Consider the following 19721-nt stretch of genomic DNA (forward strand, 5'->3'; position numbering starts at 1 on the left):
CTGCTGTGAGTGTAGACCATGCATGAGCAAATGGATACAAGAATGAGGTACTGCAGGATCAGCCAGGGCATGCGCATGCAGTGCATCTCTGGCTTTGTGTTCATTATCTCTGTGCAGTCCCTTATTCTGTGACAAGTGCAGAACAACTCAGCCCTTTTTGCCTGGGGGAAGCTACCTTCCATTTAACTCGGGTCAAGAGCACATATAGGCAGTCACCCCGGCGTAGCTAACACGCTGTAAGTTCACCCCCCAGCTTCCCCCATAGTGACTTGTTCGAGTACCCATGCCCTGACTTCTGAGCTATCCCGGACCAAATTTTGTAGTATGCATGTCAGCTATAGGTGCAAAAAGATGGCACTCCTCAAGTGGTGAAGCTGTACTAGCATCCTTTTCCCACATCTGGGCACAACTGTGCTGGCAGAATCACAGCTACACTTCTGGCGTGAAGGAGGGAGTTGGTGTAGTTACACCACTGAAAAAATCCTTCTCCTTGACCGCTAGGAGGCAACAACATCCCCATAATGTAGACAAGCCCTGAAAAGGGAAGACATCTTTTTTTATTATTATTATTTGGTTGGTTTTGAGCTCTTGTTAAGGCCTATTTAGCTCAAAGGCCACCATAAAGGATTGAAAAGGAAACCTCTTTTCGTTGAAGAGTCTGTATCTTCCTTATGTGAGAACTCAAAACCATCTTGCCCAGGTCCCTCTCAAAAACCTTCAGCAGAGTGGGAGCAATCTGCCTTAATAATCCTTTGAAATAATCTTTCAGGATTGCTTAGATATCATAAGGACTTAAAACAAAAAATAAAGGGCACAAACTCAGGGTTTTCAACCCTTTATGTCACCTTCACACCTGTCTGCCACTAGAAACAGTTGACCCTCGTTGTACAAGATGGTCCTGGGTTGGTCATTATTAGCCTTGCGGCCTCGGGACATCTGGGTTTGGTTCCCTGCCCTGCCCTAGATTAACTGTGGGACTTTGGGCAGGTAGGTTTGCTGTGCAGGCAGTGCTATGGCAGCAGGAGATGAGACCTGGTGGCAGAGCTGTGTCCAGAGTTGGGCATGCGGATGGATGGTCTAGCCATGTTGGCTTAGGGGAAAAAGGGGACATGATCGTCTTACACCCCCGGTTGGCATATTGGTGCTATAAACTCTGTAGTGCAGACCAGATCCTAGGTGATTTATGGTCTTAATTTTTTCATATGTGGGGGCAAGAGCATTTCCCTGCTTCACAGGGGTGAAGGAAGGGCAGCTACAATAAACCCCACTACCTTAATGCCTACTGTTTGAGGCCTTTAGACAGATCCTCTTCTCTCCTTTGCATCCCAGTAATAGAAGGAAAAGCTAGGTGACGCCTCCTGTTGGGCTTTGTCCAGTCTAACCGTGCCTTCCTGTCCATAATATAGATATAAAGAAAAAGGCAAGCTGAATTTCTTCAAGCTGTCGCCTTACACAATCAGCTTCCAACTCAAAACCCGCGAAGGGCAGTCTCTGTTCGTGCGGGGGAAGACAGTCACTCAGACACTCGAGAGCTTTTTCGCCTCTTCAGATGAGTTCATATCCACAGAGCACACTCCCATATGGTGCAAAAATACACATGGGATGCGGGTCCTTGTCACCGAGGGGGAGAAGAGGGTGAGTCTCGGGGATGAGGCGTGCGTTTAGCTGGGAGGGTGGTAAAGCAGGCATTGCAGTAAAAATGTGGCTCGAGGGAAATTGTGGTGCTTTTATTTCAGCAATTGGAAACTACCGATTGAATAGGTTTTCCTGCATCCCTGAGTTTGTCCGTGCCAAGAAGAGTGTGGCTTCCCGTGTGGTTATGTGAGCAGACAAGACAGGAAACCCGTGACACTTCTGTCCAAAACCAGTTAGAAGTATAAGGTTGGAGGGAAGCTCAGGAGGTCACATCTAGTCCAGCCCACTGCTTCAAGCAGGACCAGCCCCAACTGCATCATCCCAGCCAGGGCTTTGTCTAGCTGGGTCTTAAAAACCTCCAAGGATGGAGAGTCCACAATCTCCCTGGGTAGCCTGTTCCAGTGCTTCACCACCCTCCCAGTGAGGAAGTTCTTTCTAATAGCTAACTTAAGCTTTCTTTGCTGCAACTTGAGCTCATTGCTCCTTGTTCTGTCATCCACCCCCACTGAGATCAGTCCAGCTCCAGCCTTTTTGCAACCCCCCTGCAGGTAGAGGTTTCCAGTAGCCTTTTAGCTGAGGTCCAACGTCAGCCCTATATGTACATATTTCTTTTCAGGGACAGGAAAAGAAAAATCCTCTGCGTTTTTATTTCAGAACTCATGGTAGAGGTGATAGCTTTTATTAGACCAAATTTTGCCTCTAGACCAATACGGCTACAACCTGGATACTTGCATTTTTGTTAACATTTGGAAGTCCTTCAGATGCTACAGTGCTGACAGTGAAATGTCAATACAGGTATTTATTTCTAATGCTCAGATCTGTCTTAAGAAGTCGGCGTAGCTCAGTCCTCCACCGAAGGGTTGCATAACAGCGCAATTTTTGACAGTAGGTAGTTTTGGAGGGATTTTATTTGGATGTTGTTTTTACCTTCCCATGCCCTGCTTTTGAGCACTTACGTTAAAATTCCATCGTTTTTAAACATTATGGAGAGAGTAACAAAATAACAGATTTTTTTTTTCCCCCTTAACATTTGTGTGTACTTTGATTGTCTATAACTATTATTCGGGGTGTTATTTTCCTCGTGTTTAATTTTTGACTTTGTCATCCAGTTGAGACTCGGTTCCAAGCCCCAAAGGCTGTCAGCTGGTAAAGTAAAACCTCACAACACAGTCTTTCAGGTTAATTCCCTGCTAAGCATGAGTTTAACCCTCCATAATCAGGGACTGACTGAAAAAGGTCCAATGGGTTTGTATGAGCCTTTCAGCTCTAGGTCACCAGGTCAAATCCAGATGAGATCAAAGGGAAGGAGGGTGGTGAAGCGCTGAGACAGGTTACCCAGAGAGACTCAAATCTCCATCCTTGGAGGTTTTTAAGACCAAGCCCTGGCTGGGATGATGTAGTTGGAGCTGGTCCTACTTTGAGCAGGGGGTTGGACTGGATGTGACCTCCCAAGGTCCCTTCCAACCCTCGTTTTCTCCAGTTCTATGAAAACGGTCAACGCATTCATTTCACAGTGGCTGCTGAATGGTTGCATGTCGGGAATGAGCTGGAGCCAGTCCCATGACAAGTACCTGCCCATAATAATATATGTGCAAGTAGACATAACAGGTAATCTTGCTAGAGAGGCCAAAGAATGAACAAACGTGAAAAAACAAGCCCCCCCCCCCCCCGGACTGTTGACATGCAAACACTTAATTGGGACCTACATTTTATAGGTAATGGCTGTTGAACAGGATTGGGTGAGAAAAACAGATGGTCCAGCGCATGGGTTACTCCTTTCTGACGTGCATATCCTGAATTTGTTGTTTTGGTGGAGTTTTTACTTGGGTTTTGTTTGTTTTTGGGGTTTTTGTTTTGTTTTTTTGGGGCGGGGGGGAGGGGGGGTGCTTGCTTGCTTGTTTTAATTCACTCATTTGTGGCCTGGAGGACATGTGGCTTTGGGGACAGACAGGAGAGGACAGACATTTAGCAAATAACTTTAGAGAGTCATTTGCAAAGGGAAACATGACCAGGGAAGAGAGGAATAGAGATATCTATCCCACAAACCTAGTGGTACTTTCTTTCAAGGCTACCTGAGAAGTTTAAATACGGAGAGACATTGAGGAAATTGCTGGAGAACTAATGCAATTAGATACGGCTGTATCTAGGCTTGCTATCCAAGATCTTAACCCAGGAGAATGGAAAGACCTTTTTGTGCCTGGAAATTTTACGTGGTTCCTTATGATGTTGCTTTGTAGATCATTGTTGAGGAAGCAAGACGGATATGGGACAATATGAAGGCGCTGAACAGAACTACAGACACGAACTGCAAAATAACGTGTGATGGTATGTGGCTTGCAAGAATACCGTGATCTGGCTTGTAGATAACCTTGCAGGTGGGCTGCTGATGGAAGAGGCAGGTCTACAGCCCAAGTCTTTATTACTTACACCCCAAAATAGAAAAATAAACACTTATCCCAGAGCCCATCAGGTTACCCTTGACAGCACAACATGGGTAACAAAAACCTATACCAGCTGGGGAGACTCAAGGTTGATGTGGGGGAGGAGGGTGACAAACAGATTGGCTGCAGGTTGTCTTGGATTTCGCTGAGTTCTCCAAATTTCCCTCTAGCCCAGATCCTATATTTATACATGGTCTATTATATTCTAATACGTGTTCTCTGATGCATTTTATAGTTTCTAGAGTCGGAAGGGACCTGAGCAGATCATCTAGTCCGAATTTACCTTTTTTTGTATTACTGAAACTTTTGGGGCAGGAATGAACCAGATCACTTGTGGACTTGGAAAGAGTCGATTAGTTGGGGTTGATGGACGTGTGAAAGTTATGCTTCTCTAGAGGGAAGGATTCCTTTTCTTTTTCCCATCACCGTTGTGCAACACTGTTCAACACCGCCCCATTTCTTCTTTACTTTAGTAAAGTCTGCTGTGTTTGTACAGTTTATCTAAGAAACCTAATAAAGTAATATCTGTTACAGGAAAACAAGATCTAATGCATTTGGTTACACCAATCATTGCTGTAAGCTATGATATATTATATTTGGATCATCCAATTCAAGGCCTTGTGCTCTGTTTAATTGGATCCCATTACTGGTGTAGCTGGAGAGGTTGATGGCAGCCTTTACTTAGCTGACCCACCTGGTTGTCAGCCTGTAAAGATTCACCTTGCGGGCACTGAGACAGGCTTTGAGGCCGCCTGCTTAGCTACGCTTCTGCAGATGGACCTAGGCCCCTGAAAATGGCCAGTGCTGGTAACAATACACACGTTAAAAACCAAGCTCTCAATTTGAAAAGCAGCAGTAAAAGAGAAAATAGACAACACTTTTTTAATTGATACATGTAAGTCATGCCCAAGTGGACTGTTTTGGGGAGATATACCTACTGTTTTCCTGGTGGGGGATTGCTTTGTGCATACAACAGCTCGAAGTGTAGTTGGTATCACTGCTTTCCCTTTCCAGTCCTTTTCTTCTTTGGCTATTTGCAACCACGAAGCAGCAAAGATGATAGTAATGTAAAGGAAGTAAAATAGTATATTTGAAAACCCATCAACCCTTTCAGGGCAACTTGTGGCCAGGAGATGCAACTTTTAAGTTAGTCTTTTAAAAACTGGATTTTAAGTGGGCGGCAAACAAACTGAAACAGTGGGTCTCTAGTTAGGATTTTTGAACATCTAAATTACGCCGTCTATTTGTTCTTCCAGGGTACTTGAAACTTTGGCAGCTTAGCAAGCCACGGCTGTTGGACTATCACGCCATATTTGTCGATGAGGCACAAGACTGCACGCCAGGTGAGCAATGGCAGGTGACAGGAATCACTAGCACTTCGCAGTGTTTTTGCAGGCGTTAATCGCGGTGAGAACATTGGCATGACTATTATGGGTCTATCCAGCCCAGTGTCCTGTTGGTGACGGTAGCGGGTGCATTAGAGCACCGGGGAACCATCTTTTTTTTATCAGGCACGCTGCAAATTAGCACTCTGTTCCCCTTCCCCAACCCAGTCTGCTACTTTGCTTTTTGCTCCCTGCCTTATCTGCCACCATGTTCTCTGTCTTCCCCCCCTGCAGTTTGAGGAAGGGTATATTAGCAGAGCAAGTGGAGGGTGATCTGTCCTCTGTTAAACCCTGCAAGTTCCTAGTAGTCTCAGCTTTAGGGATGTCCTGAGCCTGCGGTGACACTCCTGACGGTTGTTTCAGAGCTTCTTGTGGACCTAAATTTGTCTAATCGTTTCTTGAACCCAGTTATATGCTCTTGGTCTCATGAATTCCACAAATGAATTAAACTTGGGGTTTAAAAAAATTGTGCTTCCTTTTTATTTGCTTTTAAAACAACCGTCTGATTAATTTCATCAGATGCCTTCTCATCCTTCCACGAGGAAATGCAGCTGACGTGCCCCTATTCAAGTTTTTCTCTTTGTGACTTCAAAGACCTCTATTGTGTCCTCCTCGCTTGTCTCTTTTCCGTATGGAAGCTGCTCCACATCCCTTCTCATCAATCCTATTGCTCCCATTTTCCTAGCTGAAGTGGATCGGGCATATACTTTCTCTGTCCGTGTTTGACTCACCAGGCCAGGCTCTTGGAACTGCATCCATAACTGGTCAGGTGTACATACGGGAAGATGCGAGGTGGGGTTGCTCTTGAGGAGCGAAGAGGGAGTTTTTGATGCATCTCACTGATTTTTAAGCAGTGCCTATGGGTCTGCTAAGCCCATGCCAAGCAATGCAGAAACCTCTAAGGGACATGCCTTCTGGAGAGCTCTGTGTCTGAATAAAGCAGGACAGACAAAAGGTGATGAGATGGGAAGGGCTCTTTCTCTTTGTAGGCTAAGGGGAACCAGAATAGAGAGGTGGAGCCATTTTCACAGGGTTATCACATAGTGGGTGCATCCACATGTGCAATTAATGTGATACGATCAACTCCGGAGCAGCGTGCTCCAGAGTACACTGCTCCTGGGCACAGTGTCTACACACGTGCCTGGGACAGCAGCACTTTGATCTGAGGCAGAGCAGCCCCGGGCAGGCAGCAGGCTCATGTGTCCGCCCCGGGCTGCGGGTGGTTGTGCCGGGCGATGGAGGGGCTGCATGGGGCACAAGAGTGCCCAGGCCATGGAGCCCGGCGGCTGACTCCCGAGCCTGGTGCCAGCCCGGGGCTGCTCCGCCCTGGCTCAAAGTGCTGCTGTCCTAGTCACCATCTACACGTGCGTTGCAGCACAGTAAATGACTCTGCCATATCATAGCATTGTTCCTGACAGTACTGTCTTATGGCAGAGTGAATTTACTGTGCTGTAATACCAGTGCATGTGTAGATGGAGGTACTTTACTGTGGAGCTAATTAGGCAACTCCGCAGCAGATGCACCCCAATTAATTTAATAAGGGCTTTCCAAAAGAATTGAAAAAACCCAAACCAACCCAAAAGTACTGAAGTGACAGGGAAAAAAACGGGTTTTGAGCTTGGTAGAAAACCAGAGCATGAGAATGTGGTTGTTTTAAAGTGAAGATCTTGCTTTTTTAGGCAAAACAGGGAAGCATGCAGATGCGCTGTGTGTAAGTTAAGTGCGTAGCCAGGATTCAGTTACTCGCAGGGTTTCAAAACTATTGGCCCATGGGGTAAAGAGTAAGAAGCCAAAATATATAAATAGTCAATTTAGGTAAGAAATCCCGAGGTTATTTTCAGCCCTGATTCCTGCCGCCAGCAATCCAGTCGCTGTCTGAAAGTGAAGAATGGCTTCAGCCCTTTTATCCCACTGAGGGTTTATTTCTCAGTTGCTTGCTCGGGTGGGAGCAGGGTGGAGCCTTCGTGTTCATTTTGCAAACTTCTTCGCTGGAGTTTCCTCAATGCTTCGCTTTTTTTTTTCTGCAGCCATCATGAACGTGGTGCTGTCCCAGACCTGTGGAGTCATCTTCGTGGGGGACCCGCACCAACAGATCTACACCTTCCGCGGGGCTGTCAACGCGCTTTTTGAAGTGCCACACACTCACATCTACTATCTCACCCGGGTGAGGCTGGGGCACTGTATGTGTGTGTAGGGAAACAGGGGCTTTTCCGTCCTCTGCCACTGCATTCACCATTTCCTCAAAGGATGTTTCGCATTAGTTCTTATTACTTAGCAACCTTTTATAGGAGAAGAATGGTCCCTCTTTGAGAGACCTCTGCCCACAGGAGCTGTTGAGGTTTACTTCTGTAGGGATGTTTCACTTAAGAAATGTTCGTTTCATGCTTTCCTTATGTGCTTGTATCTGTGAGTTATCCTGTTCTTCAGGACCGATGGGTGGGGTGGGGAGTGTGGGAGAGGCCACTGTGTCTGTTTTAATGCCAGTCCCTAGAAAAATTAAGTTGGAAGGCACCGCGAGAGATCTAGTTTAGTGGGGGTAGCTTTTTGGGCAAGAGTGCTGCCCCACACCCTCCCTGAGTGCCACTCCAGTCCCCTTCCCACGCCTGATCTGCTGGTCCTCTTTCTGCTCCCAGCCTGCTGCTGTCTGCCTGATCTGACGCTCTGCTCTCCTTCCCTGTGCTCCCTGCCCAGTTTGCTGCTTTGCTTTCTCCTTCCTGCTGTGTCTGCTTCTGCCCTGCCTTTCCCTGTCCCAGTCTGCTGAATACCACACGCAGGGGCTTCCCATCTCACCTGTGACACCTGCGAGACAGGTTGGCTACCCCCGGTCTAGTCTGTCGGTTTGATTTCCTTGAAATGACCTGGTGGTTCTTGGTTCAGAATATAGGTGTGGAAGGGACCTTTCAGGTAATGGTGTCCAGGTGCCCGTGCAACTAGCAGCGGTCAGTTGGCTCCACAGGAGCATCCAACCATCCACCCCCTTCCCCACGTGTCAGCCCCTGACGAGCCTCATACAAGGAGCACCCTGCAAAGGGTCGCAAGAAAAAAGCAGGAGAGAGAAAGGGCTGCCCATGCCTTGCCTTTACGTCCCACTGGCTGCAGCAACAAGCCCAGTGCTGTCTATGTGCGAACACCAGGATTCCCGACTACACCAGCCATGGCAGGGCTCCTAGCTATATACTCACAAGCTGCCTGCATCGAGTCATAGAGAGGTTGGACTGGAAGGGATCTCCAGAGATCGCATCTAGTCCAACCCCCTGCCTGAGGCAGGATGAGCCCTGTCCAAACCATCCTATACAAATCTAGCATCTGTATCAGGAGTGGGCAGTTGGAGGGACACTTAATCAGTTTTGGGGACCTGTTGAGGGCCACATCCGTCTCTGTGCGTCTCTCACTCTCTTCTCTTCTCTGTTTGTCTTGCTCTCTCTTTGTGTCTCTCTCCTCTTCCACCCACCCACCCACTGTGGGGGAAGCCCTGCCTGGGTCCACAGCTGATGTCTGATGCTGCTGGGTCAAAGCAGTCCTGCCTGCCCGCCTGGCACCATGCAATGGCCTGGAGCACCCGGCCGCCTACGGGCAAGATCCAGCGAGTTGGTGGCTGTCCGCCCACAGCTGAGATCTAATGTGTTGGCATATTGTGCCTACCCTGATCTAAACTCTTCCTAAAACTACCATCAACCCACATGCATCACAAGGCACCACACCTGAACCTGCCACAGGTAAAGCAGGGGAACTGCAGTGGCCAATGTCCCGCTTCTATAAAAGGTTGTTAATACATGTTCAAGAGATCCCAGGTAGAGAGAGGCCATGCCGTCTGCTACGGAGGGAGGCAGAAACCCCCACCATCCATCCCAATGTGACCATGGGGTAAAACTCCTCCTTGACCCCAAACATGGTGATTAGTCTGACCCTGAGTGGAGGGGCAAGACCCTCTAGCCAGGAACCTCCAGCTTTGGTCCCAGCAGGAGCATTGCCATACCCCAGTCAAAATCCTCAGCCCTGGCTACAGCCAATACCCAATGTCTTCTAGGAAATCTTAAAAATACCCTAATGCATGTAGCAGAAAGGGGTCGGGAGGTGTGCAACCAGCAAACATGGTCACTTAATGGGTATCTCCATTCCCTGCTGGTCCATGTTATGATCCTCTCTTCAATCAAGTGCTGGAAAGTAGAATGACCACAAACATTCAGGCAGGCCCTGTGGATAAGCAGCAACGCATGCACCACCCGTACGTTATACCGTGTGGTACTTTTTTGTGGAGACAGAGAGAGCTTCTGTTTCTACTGCCAAAAATCCAGCAATTTCTCCTGGAACAAACCCCTTAGTTCACATCTGAATAAATGAATAACAGCAGCTCCTCCCAGGGGTCCCGGTGGGAAAGCATCTGTGTGATCAGCAAATGAAAGTGGACGATCCTTATAGCTGCCAGTGCAAAGTCCTGTATTATCCTCGTGTAGGATTTTCCTCTGTTTTGCCTCATTTTGGTTATTTTTGTAGAGCTTCAGATTTGGTCCTGAAATAGCTTATGTTGGAGCTACCATCCTGGACGTCTGCAAGAAAGTCAGGAATAAGACGTTAGTGGGTGGAGATCAAGAAGGTGAGATGTCACGTTGTGTTTGAACAGCAGCTTGCACAGTGCGGGGCCAGTCCCTACGTGTGGTAACTCGGCGCTACTGCAATACAAAAGCAAATGTAATTTTTAAAATGAATTTGTAGATTTTTAATATGGAGGCACATGTCTTTCCTTCCTGCATCAATGAACTGGAGAGGGGGCTTCTTCTCAATGTTACAGGTGACATAAGAGGCAGCAGGACGGGGAAGATAGCCCTCATATCCCGGGGCAATTTAAATGTGTTTGAGGATGCGGTGAAGATCACTGGAGGAGAGCAGCCCACGAGAATACATTTGATTGGGGTAGGGCAGGCTTTTTTTTATTGATTGGACCTGGGATTTTTCTCCCCCATTGGAATTTTCCTTCTAGTTTTGCTGAAATTGCACTTTCCAGGGAAAAAAAATCACGTCACTAGGAAATCCCCCCCGCTCCCCCCGTCTCCACTGTGACCTTGTCCACAGAAGATGTAGCTCTCTAAGCAATGTGACAACCAGCTGAGATTGCTTTCACCGTCGCTCATATTCTGCATTTTTATTTTCCGGAGCCAGCTGGTCATTTTAGGCTGAATTACGCCTTTTGCGCTGCATGTTGACCGTGATCTCTGAGGTCTACGAGCCTCGCTTCTTGAGTATCTTGGGTTGTTTCCTATAGGTGTCTTCTCATGAAACTGCAGCCCCCTGCCAGGAACCTGTTTCTCTATAAACTTCAAATAGCCTCTTCAGTGAGGTCCTTTTTTAGAAGAACATTTCTTTTTTTTTCTTTAGGGCCTTGCTCGTTTTGGACTAGACAAAATCCATGATATTTGGAAGCTCCTTCAACCTAAAGATGTACGGGAGGCATGTGAGTATGTTCTTCCTCCTCCTTCCTGCGGCCTTTGCTGCAGTGATGTTAACTTTCTAGCGCTTGTGCGATGGACTCGCGAACTCTCTCAATGCAGCAGCTCACGCAAGAACATTTCTTTCACTTCTGTGGCATGAAATCATTTTGTCCGTTCCTTTTCTGGGTGAATGCTGTTGGTCGGATGAAAGGACTGCCCTTTTTTGGTCACTTCTGTATTTGTTCAGGTGCAGTGGAAAATATGGAAGCCGATAGGTTGCAGTGCTGGCCCTTTTTGAGATTTTAGATCTCACCTCCTGAAAGTCTGGAACCAATTATTTTCCCTTCTTTTTCCCCTCTCTTCTTTCTCTTTTTTCCCCCTCTTTGTTAGAGGATTGGATTTATTTTTAAATTAGGCCTTCTGAGCCCTTTCGAAGAGCATCTTTCACATAAATGTATATGTGAGGGCTGTTCAAAAAGTATCGAGACAGATGCTGCAGGAAACAAAATATTTTATTTATAGGGTTTTAAGCTTAATCTCCTTCGAAGTACGCCCCTTCTGCACACTTCTCCCAGCGTTTCTGCCATTGTCAGAAGCACCTCTGATCAGCAGTTTGTGGAGTCACTAAAAGCTGCTCAGTCATGTTTTCTTTGATGGTTTCCACGTCACAAAATCTTCTTCCTTTCAAGGTTTTCTTTAGTCGAGGGTTGCATGGGGCCATATCAGGTGAATATGGAGGCTGCAGCACTTGTGGGATTTGGTGCAACTTTTTTCTCTTCTCTCAACTAAAGAAAACCTTGGAAGTGTGTACACACGTGCGTGTGTGTGTGTATTTGTATTGTCCAATTCACTTCAGATATAGTAGGGAACAAACTTACCTGTACCTCCAGACTCAGCTCACCAATGCTGCAACTCTTTTTCTTCATTGCTGCAAATGAAGGATCTGTAATTAGTGCTCGGTTATAACAGTTCCTCATGGGAGTGGCTTGTTTCTGGAATATAAGCCACTTGGAAAACACTTGTTCGAGAAACATAATACAGTCCATGTAAGAACATAATCTTGTCGTGACTCAGATCAAATCAATTGTATGGATCTCGGCTGCCTGGAAGTTTAAAAACAGGATTTGTCTCGTGCTAAATCCTGTGGGGATCCCCCCCAAAAACCAGCCTACTAGCCCCAAAAGATCCCCGTAAAAAATAAATGCGGACTTTTCACCTAGTAGTGATAACATCCATTTCTTATCACTTATCACTTCCATCACTAGATTGCAAAGTACTTTACAAAGGCAGTTGTATCGGTGTCCCCATTTTATAGGCGAGCAAACTGAGATGCCAAAGAGAAAGGTGCCTTGCCCAGACTGCTTTAGCACACTACATGGCAAAACAGGGAATAAATAGTACCCAGGAGCCCAGAGTCCCCTGGCTAGCTTTCTGTCCACTAGCCCACATTGCCTCCCCTTGTATCCAGGTTCATTTTGTTTGCAGTGAAAAATGCTGCTAGTTGTGCCTTTCTGGGACATTAATGATTGTGTCCAATGCTTCTTTACCCCAGCAAACCTGAGAATAAGCGACCCTTTTATCAAAAAGTGGGATGAGTCTGAGGGCTTCCAGGGTCTAAAGGTATATGCCACGACCAGTGAAGACAAGGAGCTGGAAGTGAAGATTGCGATAGTGGAGAAATACAATGTCCGGATTCCTGAGCTGGTGCAGAAGATCAAGGCCAGTCATGTATCAAACATGGAATTTGCAGGTAAGGATGCAGAGCAAGGCCGCTGCTTTACGGGAGAAGGGAAACTATTCTTCGATCATCCAACCTCCCTTCCCCCTCCACATCTGCAACAAGACGGCAGTCAGACTGATCTGGCCTTGCCTCTAAGACGGCTTGAGAACAGCACAGCCATTCCCAGGGTCAGCGAACAAAGTTCCCATCGCAGAGGGGTTCTCCCCAGGTTAGATTAAGACTCTGCTAGTATTTCTAAGTCGGAGACACCAGGCCCTTTAATTTATTCTGCATGTTAAGCTGCATATTTAGTTCAGCTCTTAGGTTACCGGCTTAAATTTGCAGGATTTCTGCAAGAACATCAGCTCCCTCCAGAGGTGGTGCAAGCATCTACTCTGGAAATCTTCAAGGGGAGACTGGGGTCATCTGACCCTAGTTATCTTTCCTGCCTAGTGCAGGGGGGGCTGGACCCGATGATCTTGCGAGGTCCCTTCCAGCCCCTTGCAATCTGTGAACGTTGTATGTATTTCTTACATAGTGCTTCCACCACTAGATTTCAGAGTGCTTTACTGATTTCATTTTGAAATCTTTAGTAAGATCAGTAAAGTGCTTTACAAAATGCAACTGGCTGTTGCAGCAGTGTCCCCACTTTACAAGTAGGCAAACTGAGATGCCAAGAAGGAAAGTGCCTCAGACTCACCCAGCACACTGCATGGCGAAACAAGGAACAGCTGCTTCAGATCATTTCTTATTGACATTCAGCCTTGGGTACCAGCCAGGTAGCTGGGCCTTCTGCTGACCTCAGACCTTTTTTAATGGGCTGTTGGACTGGGAGCTGTGATCTGGGCTTTGAGCAGAGCTGATTTGAACCAGCAGTGTGCCCTTGTTGCCAAGAAGGATAACAGCATCCTGGCCTGCACTGGTAAGAGTGTTGCCAGTAGATCAAGGGAAGTGATCCTTCCCCTCTTATTCAGCACTGGTGTGGCCACATCTGGAGTCCTGTGCCCAGTTTTGGCCTCCCCACTGCAGAAAGGATGTGTACAAATTGGAGAGAGTCCAGTGGAGGGCAATGGAAATGGTTTGGGGACTGGGGGACACGGCTGGTAAGGAGAGGCTGAGGGAACTGGGCTTATTTAGTCTGGAGAAGAGAAGACTGAGGGGGGATTCAATAGCAGCCTGCAGGGGGGCTGTAAAGAGGATGGAGCTGGACTGTTCTCAGTGGGGGCAGATGACAGAGCGAGGAGCAATGGGCTCATGTTGCAGCAAGAGAGGTTTGGGTTGGATATTAGGAAAAACTTCCTCATGAGGAGGGCGGTAAAGCACTGGGACAGGCTCTCCAGAGAGGTGGTGGAGTCTCCATCCTCGGAGGTTTTGAAGACCCAACTAAACAAAGGCTTGGCTGGGACGATGTAGTTGGGGCTGGTTGTGCTTTGAGCAGGGGGTTGGACTAGATGTGACCTGAGGTCCCTTCCAACCCTTGTCTGTGATTCGTACGGGGAGATGAAGAAGAAGACAGAGAGCAAGGTAACCAAGTTACGATGCAGTAAGTTCCAGCTATAGCAATGCCGACTGACTCATTGCTCTCCCTCTCTTTGTTTCTCTACTTGTGGTGTGTTGGTTCTAGATTACCTGATTGGCACCGTGCACCAAGCGAAGGGCCTGGAGTTCGATACAGTGCTGGTTGCAGATGATTTTGTGAAAGTCCCTTGTGCCAAACACAATCTCCAGAGGCTGCCTCAATTTAGTCCTGGTAAGGGACAGCCTGTTCTTGTCTCTCAAGAAAAGCAATGCATGTCTCCTCCCTCCCGCCCCACCAGCAGCTATTACTTTTTTGGGAACAGACTCTACAACAGACCTCAAGGTTGTCACTGGCCACACCTGGCTTTTTCTGATCATCAGCATGGTTATTCAGGTTAAACCCTGTCTATGGGAGACAACTTAAAACTTTTGAGAGCACATTCTCCACTTGGCACGTGTGCATCGTCCCCATGTTAAGCCACCAGGAATGACAGAAACAATTGCCCCAAGGAAAAGACATCTTCAACCTGTGTGACACTCTCATTGACATCACAGACAAGTCCCATCCTGGCTGCGTAACAACCCCATGGAAGGGGGCTATCTGACTGTCTTAGTCGCAGAAATAGTCAGTCATGACACAGCTAAGGCTCATCCATTTAGATCTTCAACTTCCTCCAAAAGCAGTTGATAGAACAAGCTGCAACATCAAAGAAATTGCAGCTTTAGCAAGCAGTTCCCTTAAAATACTTATATATTTACCCCCGTCTTCCTTTCTTTAATCCCTGCCTAGCTATATATGCTGAAGATGAATGGAACTTGCTCTACGTTGCGGTGACCCGGGCCAAAACGTGCCTGTTAATGACAAAGTCCCTAGAATACGTTTTGACTTTGGCTGGGGTAAGTTCAATTTGGTCTGGCAATGTGTCTTTAGCCCTTACAGGCCTGGGAAACCAGATTGAAGAGGAAAGGCTGAAAGAATTTGGATTTAGTTTGACGAAGAGAAGACGGAGTGGGGATAACAGTATTCAAATATGTGAAAGGCAATTATAGAGAGGATGGAGATGGGCTTTTCTCTGTGACCACAGAAGACAGGACTAGGAGCAATGGGCCTCAAGCTGCAGCAGAGCAGATTTAGGTTGGAGATGAGGAGGAACTTTCTGACCATGAGAGCATGCGAGCATTGGAAGAGGCTGCGTACAGATGTTGTGGGTAGACTTTTTCAAGAGCAGGTTGGACAGATGCTTATCTAGGATGGTGGAGTTGGGGATGATCCTGCCTTGAGTGAGGCACTAGATGATCTTGTGAGGTCCCTTCCAGCCCTGCTTTCCTCTGATTTTGTGACCTGTGGGTGCTGCAGCTTATAGCTGGGGAAGTGGGATATTAGTAAGTTGTCAGCATAGGGTTACAGGAAAGTAGAGCTAAAATGCAGCTCCCGAAGTCAACTAGTCCAGCCCCTTACTCAAAGCAAGACCATTCCTGGATAACCTATCCTAAACAAGTGTCTGTCTACCGTACCCTTAACTTCAGGAACAAACCCTTGCGCGTGGCTGCCCAAAACATTGCAAACCCCCTTTAACCTGGCACAGGTAAAGCAGGGGCACAAGGGTAGTGCTGTTATCTTGCCACTGCATGGATAGAAGTACTTTGTTAAAATACCCTTGAGAGAGCCAGGCTTCTGCACACCGTCTCCTGTCTGCCCCTCAGTCTGTGTTAGTGCTTTCTCCAGCTCCTTCCTTTCCAGCGTCTCTTTGTGGGTGGATGTATATTTTTTGCCCTCATGCCGCTGAGTCAGAGCTTTAAAAAAAATTGGTTTGGTGCCCCGAGCTCCCTGAATGCCGCCTCCTTCCTCTTCCCAGGAGTACTTGCTGCGGGCAGAACTCACCAGTGAGATTTTAAAGGATGGGCCTGTGAAGTGCTCAGTGCCACAATGCAGCAACAGCGTGCCTGCCGAATCCTTCCTCACCATGAAGAAACATCCGTTAACTTACGTGAGTCTCTTTCCTTCTCTCCTTTCTGCTTTGTAAATCATGTTTGGGGACCTGGGTGCCAGATGGGCAGCCCTGGAGATCATCGAGTCATAGAGAAGTGGGGCCGGAAGGGATCTCCAGAAGTCACATCTAGTCCAACCCCTGCCTGAGGCAGGATCAGCCCTGTCCAAACCATCGTGGACAAATCCATCTTCTAAACTCTTCCTAAAACTACTTTCAACCCACACAAGACATCACACCTGAACCTGTTGAAGGTAAAGCAGGGGAACCACAGCAGTCAATGTCCCGCTTCTATAAAATGTTGTTAATATATGCTCAAGAGATCCCAGGTAGATGTCCCATCTCAGCCTTTTAGCTATGTATACCCCAGTGTGGACAGCTGCATATACCCCAGTAGGACATGAGTTTGGGTATAGCCAGAGAACAGGCAGGTGCTGGGCTGTCTTCTCCCACTTCTGTGACTCAGTCTGCTCCAGGCAAACCACCCACTAAGCTTGGGAGGGATGTTTCAGTCTTTGTAACCTTTTCCGATTGCTCTGCCAAGACGGTAAGTGTTTTTGTCGGTGGCAGTTGTGGCTGCCTTCTGTCATGTAGACACCTGTCTCCTGGTACCACCTCATTTCACCAGTCATTCGGTGATGCACGGAGCAATCTTAGTCCCTGCTGAGCTCAGCTAGCGTTGAATGTGTGACGGGGGAGAGTTTATTGTCTCCAAAGCATCATCTTGGCGCTCCAGCGCTCACGCATTCTGGCTTTGGCTCCTGGCTCTTGTGTTTCCATGTTTTATTGTTTGCGTTATCCCGGCACCCAGGAGCCCCGATTATGGACCAGCTCCCAGTTGTGCTAAGCACTGTACATCCTTAGGACATAAAAAGATGGTCTTTGCTCCCTAAAGTCATATAGTCTATTAGATGGTCAGAGTCATGGGAGCCCAAGGAAACAATGAGATGATACTGGGCTGCACGACTGGTGGCTCAGGGTTTTGGATGAGTCAGATCCTCACTTTGATTTTGGTGGGGAGCATGCCCCCAAACCAGATCCTAGCTGGGCCCCTGCTTCCACCTGCAAGATGCAAATCATTTGACTTCCTTCCCTTGCTGGGGGGAACATGCTCAGTAAGTGCATTTGTGAGGTTTGCAGTTTGGGCATTCCTGACGCAGGAACCACGCAAGTGCAGAAGTAGGTACCAGTCCCTAGCACCTTTCTAGCCCTCCTTTTATCACAGATTGAAATCATGCTATTTTGGAGAGGGAGCTTTTAAACAGGGTTTCTTTGGCAAGATGTAGCTGACAGAACATGGCTCGCGTGGGCTACTTCAGCAGCAAGGAACCAGCTCCTGCTTCTGCCAGTGGAGGGGAGTTGCATGCACACGTTGGCCTAGTGCATAGGAGGAGGAAGGGACTCTGCACATCTCCAGTCCTGTCCCTTGTAACATTTCTTTGTGTCCTTTTTTCCTCCCTCTCCCACACAGAGCAATGGCACACAAGACCCAGGGGGCTTCCTGTGCCACTCGTGCATGCAGCAGCGTCTCGGCCCCTTCACGCTGCTGACCGTTTCCCCCAATGTCGTGCAGGCCATGGATGTTGCAATGGAAGCGATTGAGGTTCCACGGCATATTGCTGTCCTGTACGAGCTGTTTTGACCCTGGTCAGGGCTGCTTGGAGAATACCCATAAGTTAGCCCATCTGCCATCTTACCAATGTCACTGGAGATCCGGGCAGTGCTGTCTGTGGAGAAGCTCATCCAGAGAGGGATCAGAAGCAAGGTGGGCACTATATGAATAAGACCCGAGTCACCCCTCTATTGTGGAGGGACCTTGCTCCTGCTCCTTTCTTAAGGACGCCGGTAGCCGACGCATCCCAGGAGCCCCTGTGTTATGTCTCGCTGCAGCGGTTCTGCATCCCTTGCACAGCACAAGATGCACTTGGAATCAAACAGATCCCTTTCGTGAGCTTCATATCCGAAACAGCCTGCCTGTGATTGTGGCAGGCTGCCATCAGTACAGGACATTCATTGGCCTGCCTGGGGGTGATTGCCCAGGCTTTTCTCCCCACTACCTAAGCCCTGACTTGATGAATTCTGGGCATCAGGGAAAACCCAAGAAAATGCAAAGTGAAGGGGGGAAAAAAGTTGGAGGGGTTTTCATTACTAAGGAAAGCCGAATACATATTTTATAAGGCTCATCTCTCTTCTGTTTCTGGGCAGAGACCAGAGGAGTTGCACAGATAAATGTAGGGCTGTCAGACTTCAGAGGGGCTGGGGCCTGCAGGACCCCCAGCCACACGCAGCCATGCAACCCTGCCCCTGTTGCATCACATGGGCTGCTGGCATGCCACGAGTCCCACAAGCCATGAGCTCCCCTGTAGCCACATTCCCCCCTCCAGCAGGTAACTCCCACTGCACCACACCAGTGTGGATGCTCCAGGAGGTACCCAAATCCCCTGAGCCCTCCAGCCAAGGGCTTCCTCAGCGCTACAGCTCAGGCCTCCCCATCCTGCAGGCAGGGGAAGCTCAAGGAAGGAGCAGGTCCTGGAGGCTGCACATTAAGCTCTTGGGGGCTGCACAGTGGGACGGCTCTGGATGAACTTGCTCCATCAAGAATATCATGGTTAATATTTGGTGGCAGTTGTGTGGTGTTCCCTATTCCCGTGTTGGACAGGACACTACCCTGCCCCTGCGGCGCTCTCTGTTCCCTCCTGTCCTCTGGGTGATCCATCTCTCCAAACCAAATCAACTCCTCGAATTGGGCCCTGAGGTGAAGATGGCAGGGCAGACCTGGAGTGTTTTTAAGCTGTGAACAAACCTGTTGCAGTGACTGGTTTTTATTTTGTATTAAAAAGTGCATTTCTGCCAGAGGAAGCATGGTCTTGGATTTCTGTGTGCTTTGGTGCTGCTTCCATTAGAGACAATGCCACGGCGCGTGCCTGCTGCCATAACCCACGGCCGTCCAGCTGACTGGATCCACGGTGTGGAGCTTGTCGAAGTCGGGGCAGCGGTTTGTTGGCACAGCCGGCAAAGCTGCTGTATTGGCACAGGTCTGGAGCCCAGGGGTGAAGGCTGCCGCTGTTCACCCTCCCTTTTCCCTGCTGCTGGTTTTCACCAGTAGCAGCCAAAGACCCTAAATTCAGCATTGGGCAGTAGCGGAGGGGGGTGATAACCCCTGCAATTTCACCCCTCATCCAGTTGAACGGCTGTTTTCTAAATGCTGGTTTTTGCCCTTTGGAGAAGGGAGATGGGGAAGTCCCTCTAAGGAACACACCAGACTTTGTCCCTGAATTGCCAGAACATCAAAGCATCTGACAGTATTTATGACAGTGATTTTTGAATGTGGTCTCTGCATCAAAGGAATTTATTTCCCTTTGGCAGCAGCCCATAATAGCACCTCATGCCCATGGCAGGTGTCTTTAATCTCAAATGACATTTCCTGTACATAAGTGTAATGTAATTCAGATAAATCCCTCAATAATCCGTGGTTGGATTAACACATTCAAAGAGTAGTCATCAGTGGCTCAGTATCTAAGTGGAAGGAGGTATCAAATGGGGTTCCCTAGGGGTCTGTCCTGGGTCCGGTATTGTTTGGCAGTTTCATTAATGAGTTTGGACGATGG

The 19721-nt window shown here is 48.1% G+C and overlaps 1 protein-coding gene across 1 annotated transcript in view; it reads left to right on the plus strand.

Annotated features, from left to right (window-relative positions):
• FBXO18 (F-box protein, helicase, 18) overlaps window positions 1-18969 on the plus strand; it is a gene marked incomplete at its 5' end in the record, with an annotated part of 31364 nt that extends 12395 nt beyond the window's left edge. Inside the window, 12 exons of the mRNA XM_019543978.1 lie at window positions 1407-1635; window positions 3873-3960; window positions 5333-5419; window positions 7489-7625; window positions 9956-10055; window positions 10251-10372; window positions 10835-10910; window positions 12440-12637; window positions 14232-14357; window positions 14916-15022; window positions 15982-16113; window positions 17585-18969. Coding sequence (XP_019399523.1) covers window positions 1407-1635; window positions 3873-3960; window positions 5333-5419; window positions 7489-7625; window positions 9956-10055; window positions 10251-10372; window positions 10835-10910; window positions 12440-12637; window positions 14232-14357; window positions 14916-15022; window positions 15982-16113; window positions 17585-17755 — 1573 coding nt within the window. The remainder of the gene's footprint in view (window positions 1-1406; window positions 1636-3872; window positions 3961-5332; window positions 5420-7488; window positions 7626-9955; window positions 10056-10250; window positions 10373-10834; window positions 10911-12439; window positions 12638-14231; window positions 14358-14915; window positions 15023-15981; window positions 16114-17584) is intronic.
• Window positions 18970-19721: the final 752 nt, after the last annotated feature.

The sequence above is a fragment of the Crocodylus porosus genome, unplaced genomic scaffold, assembly GCF_001723895.1.
Source record: "Crocodylus porosus isolate Cpor-Errol unplaced genomic scaffold, CroPor_comp1, whole genome shotgun sequence".
Classification (NCBI taxonomy): domain Eukaryota; kingdom Metazoa; phylum Chordata; order Crocodylia; family Crocodylidae; genus Crocodylus; species Crocodylus porosus.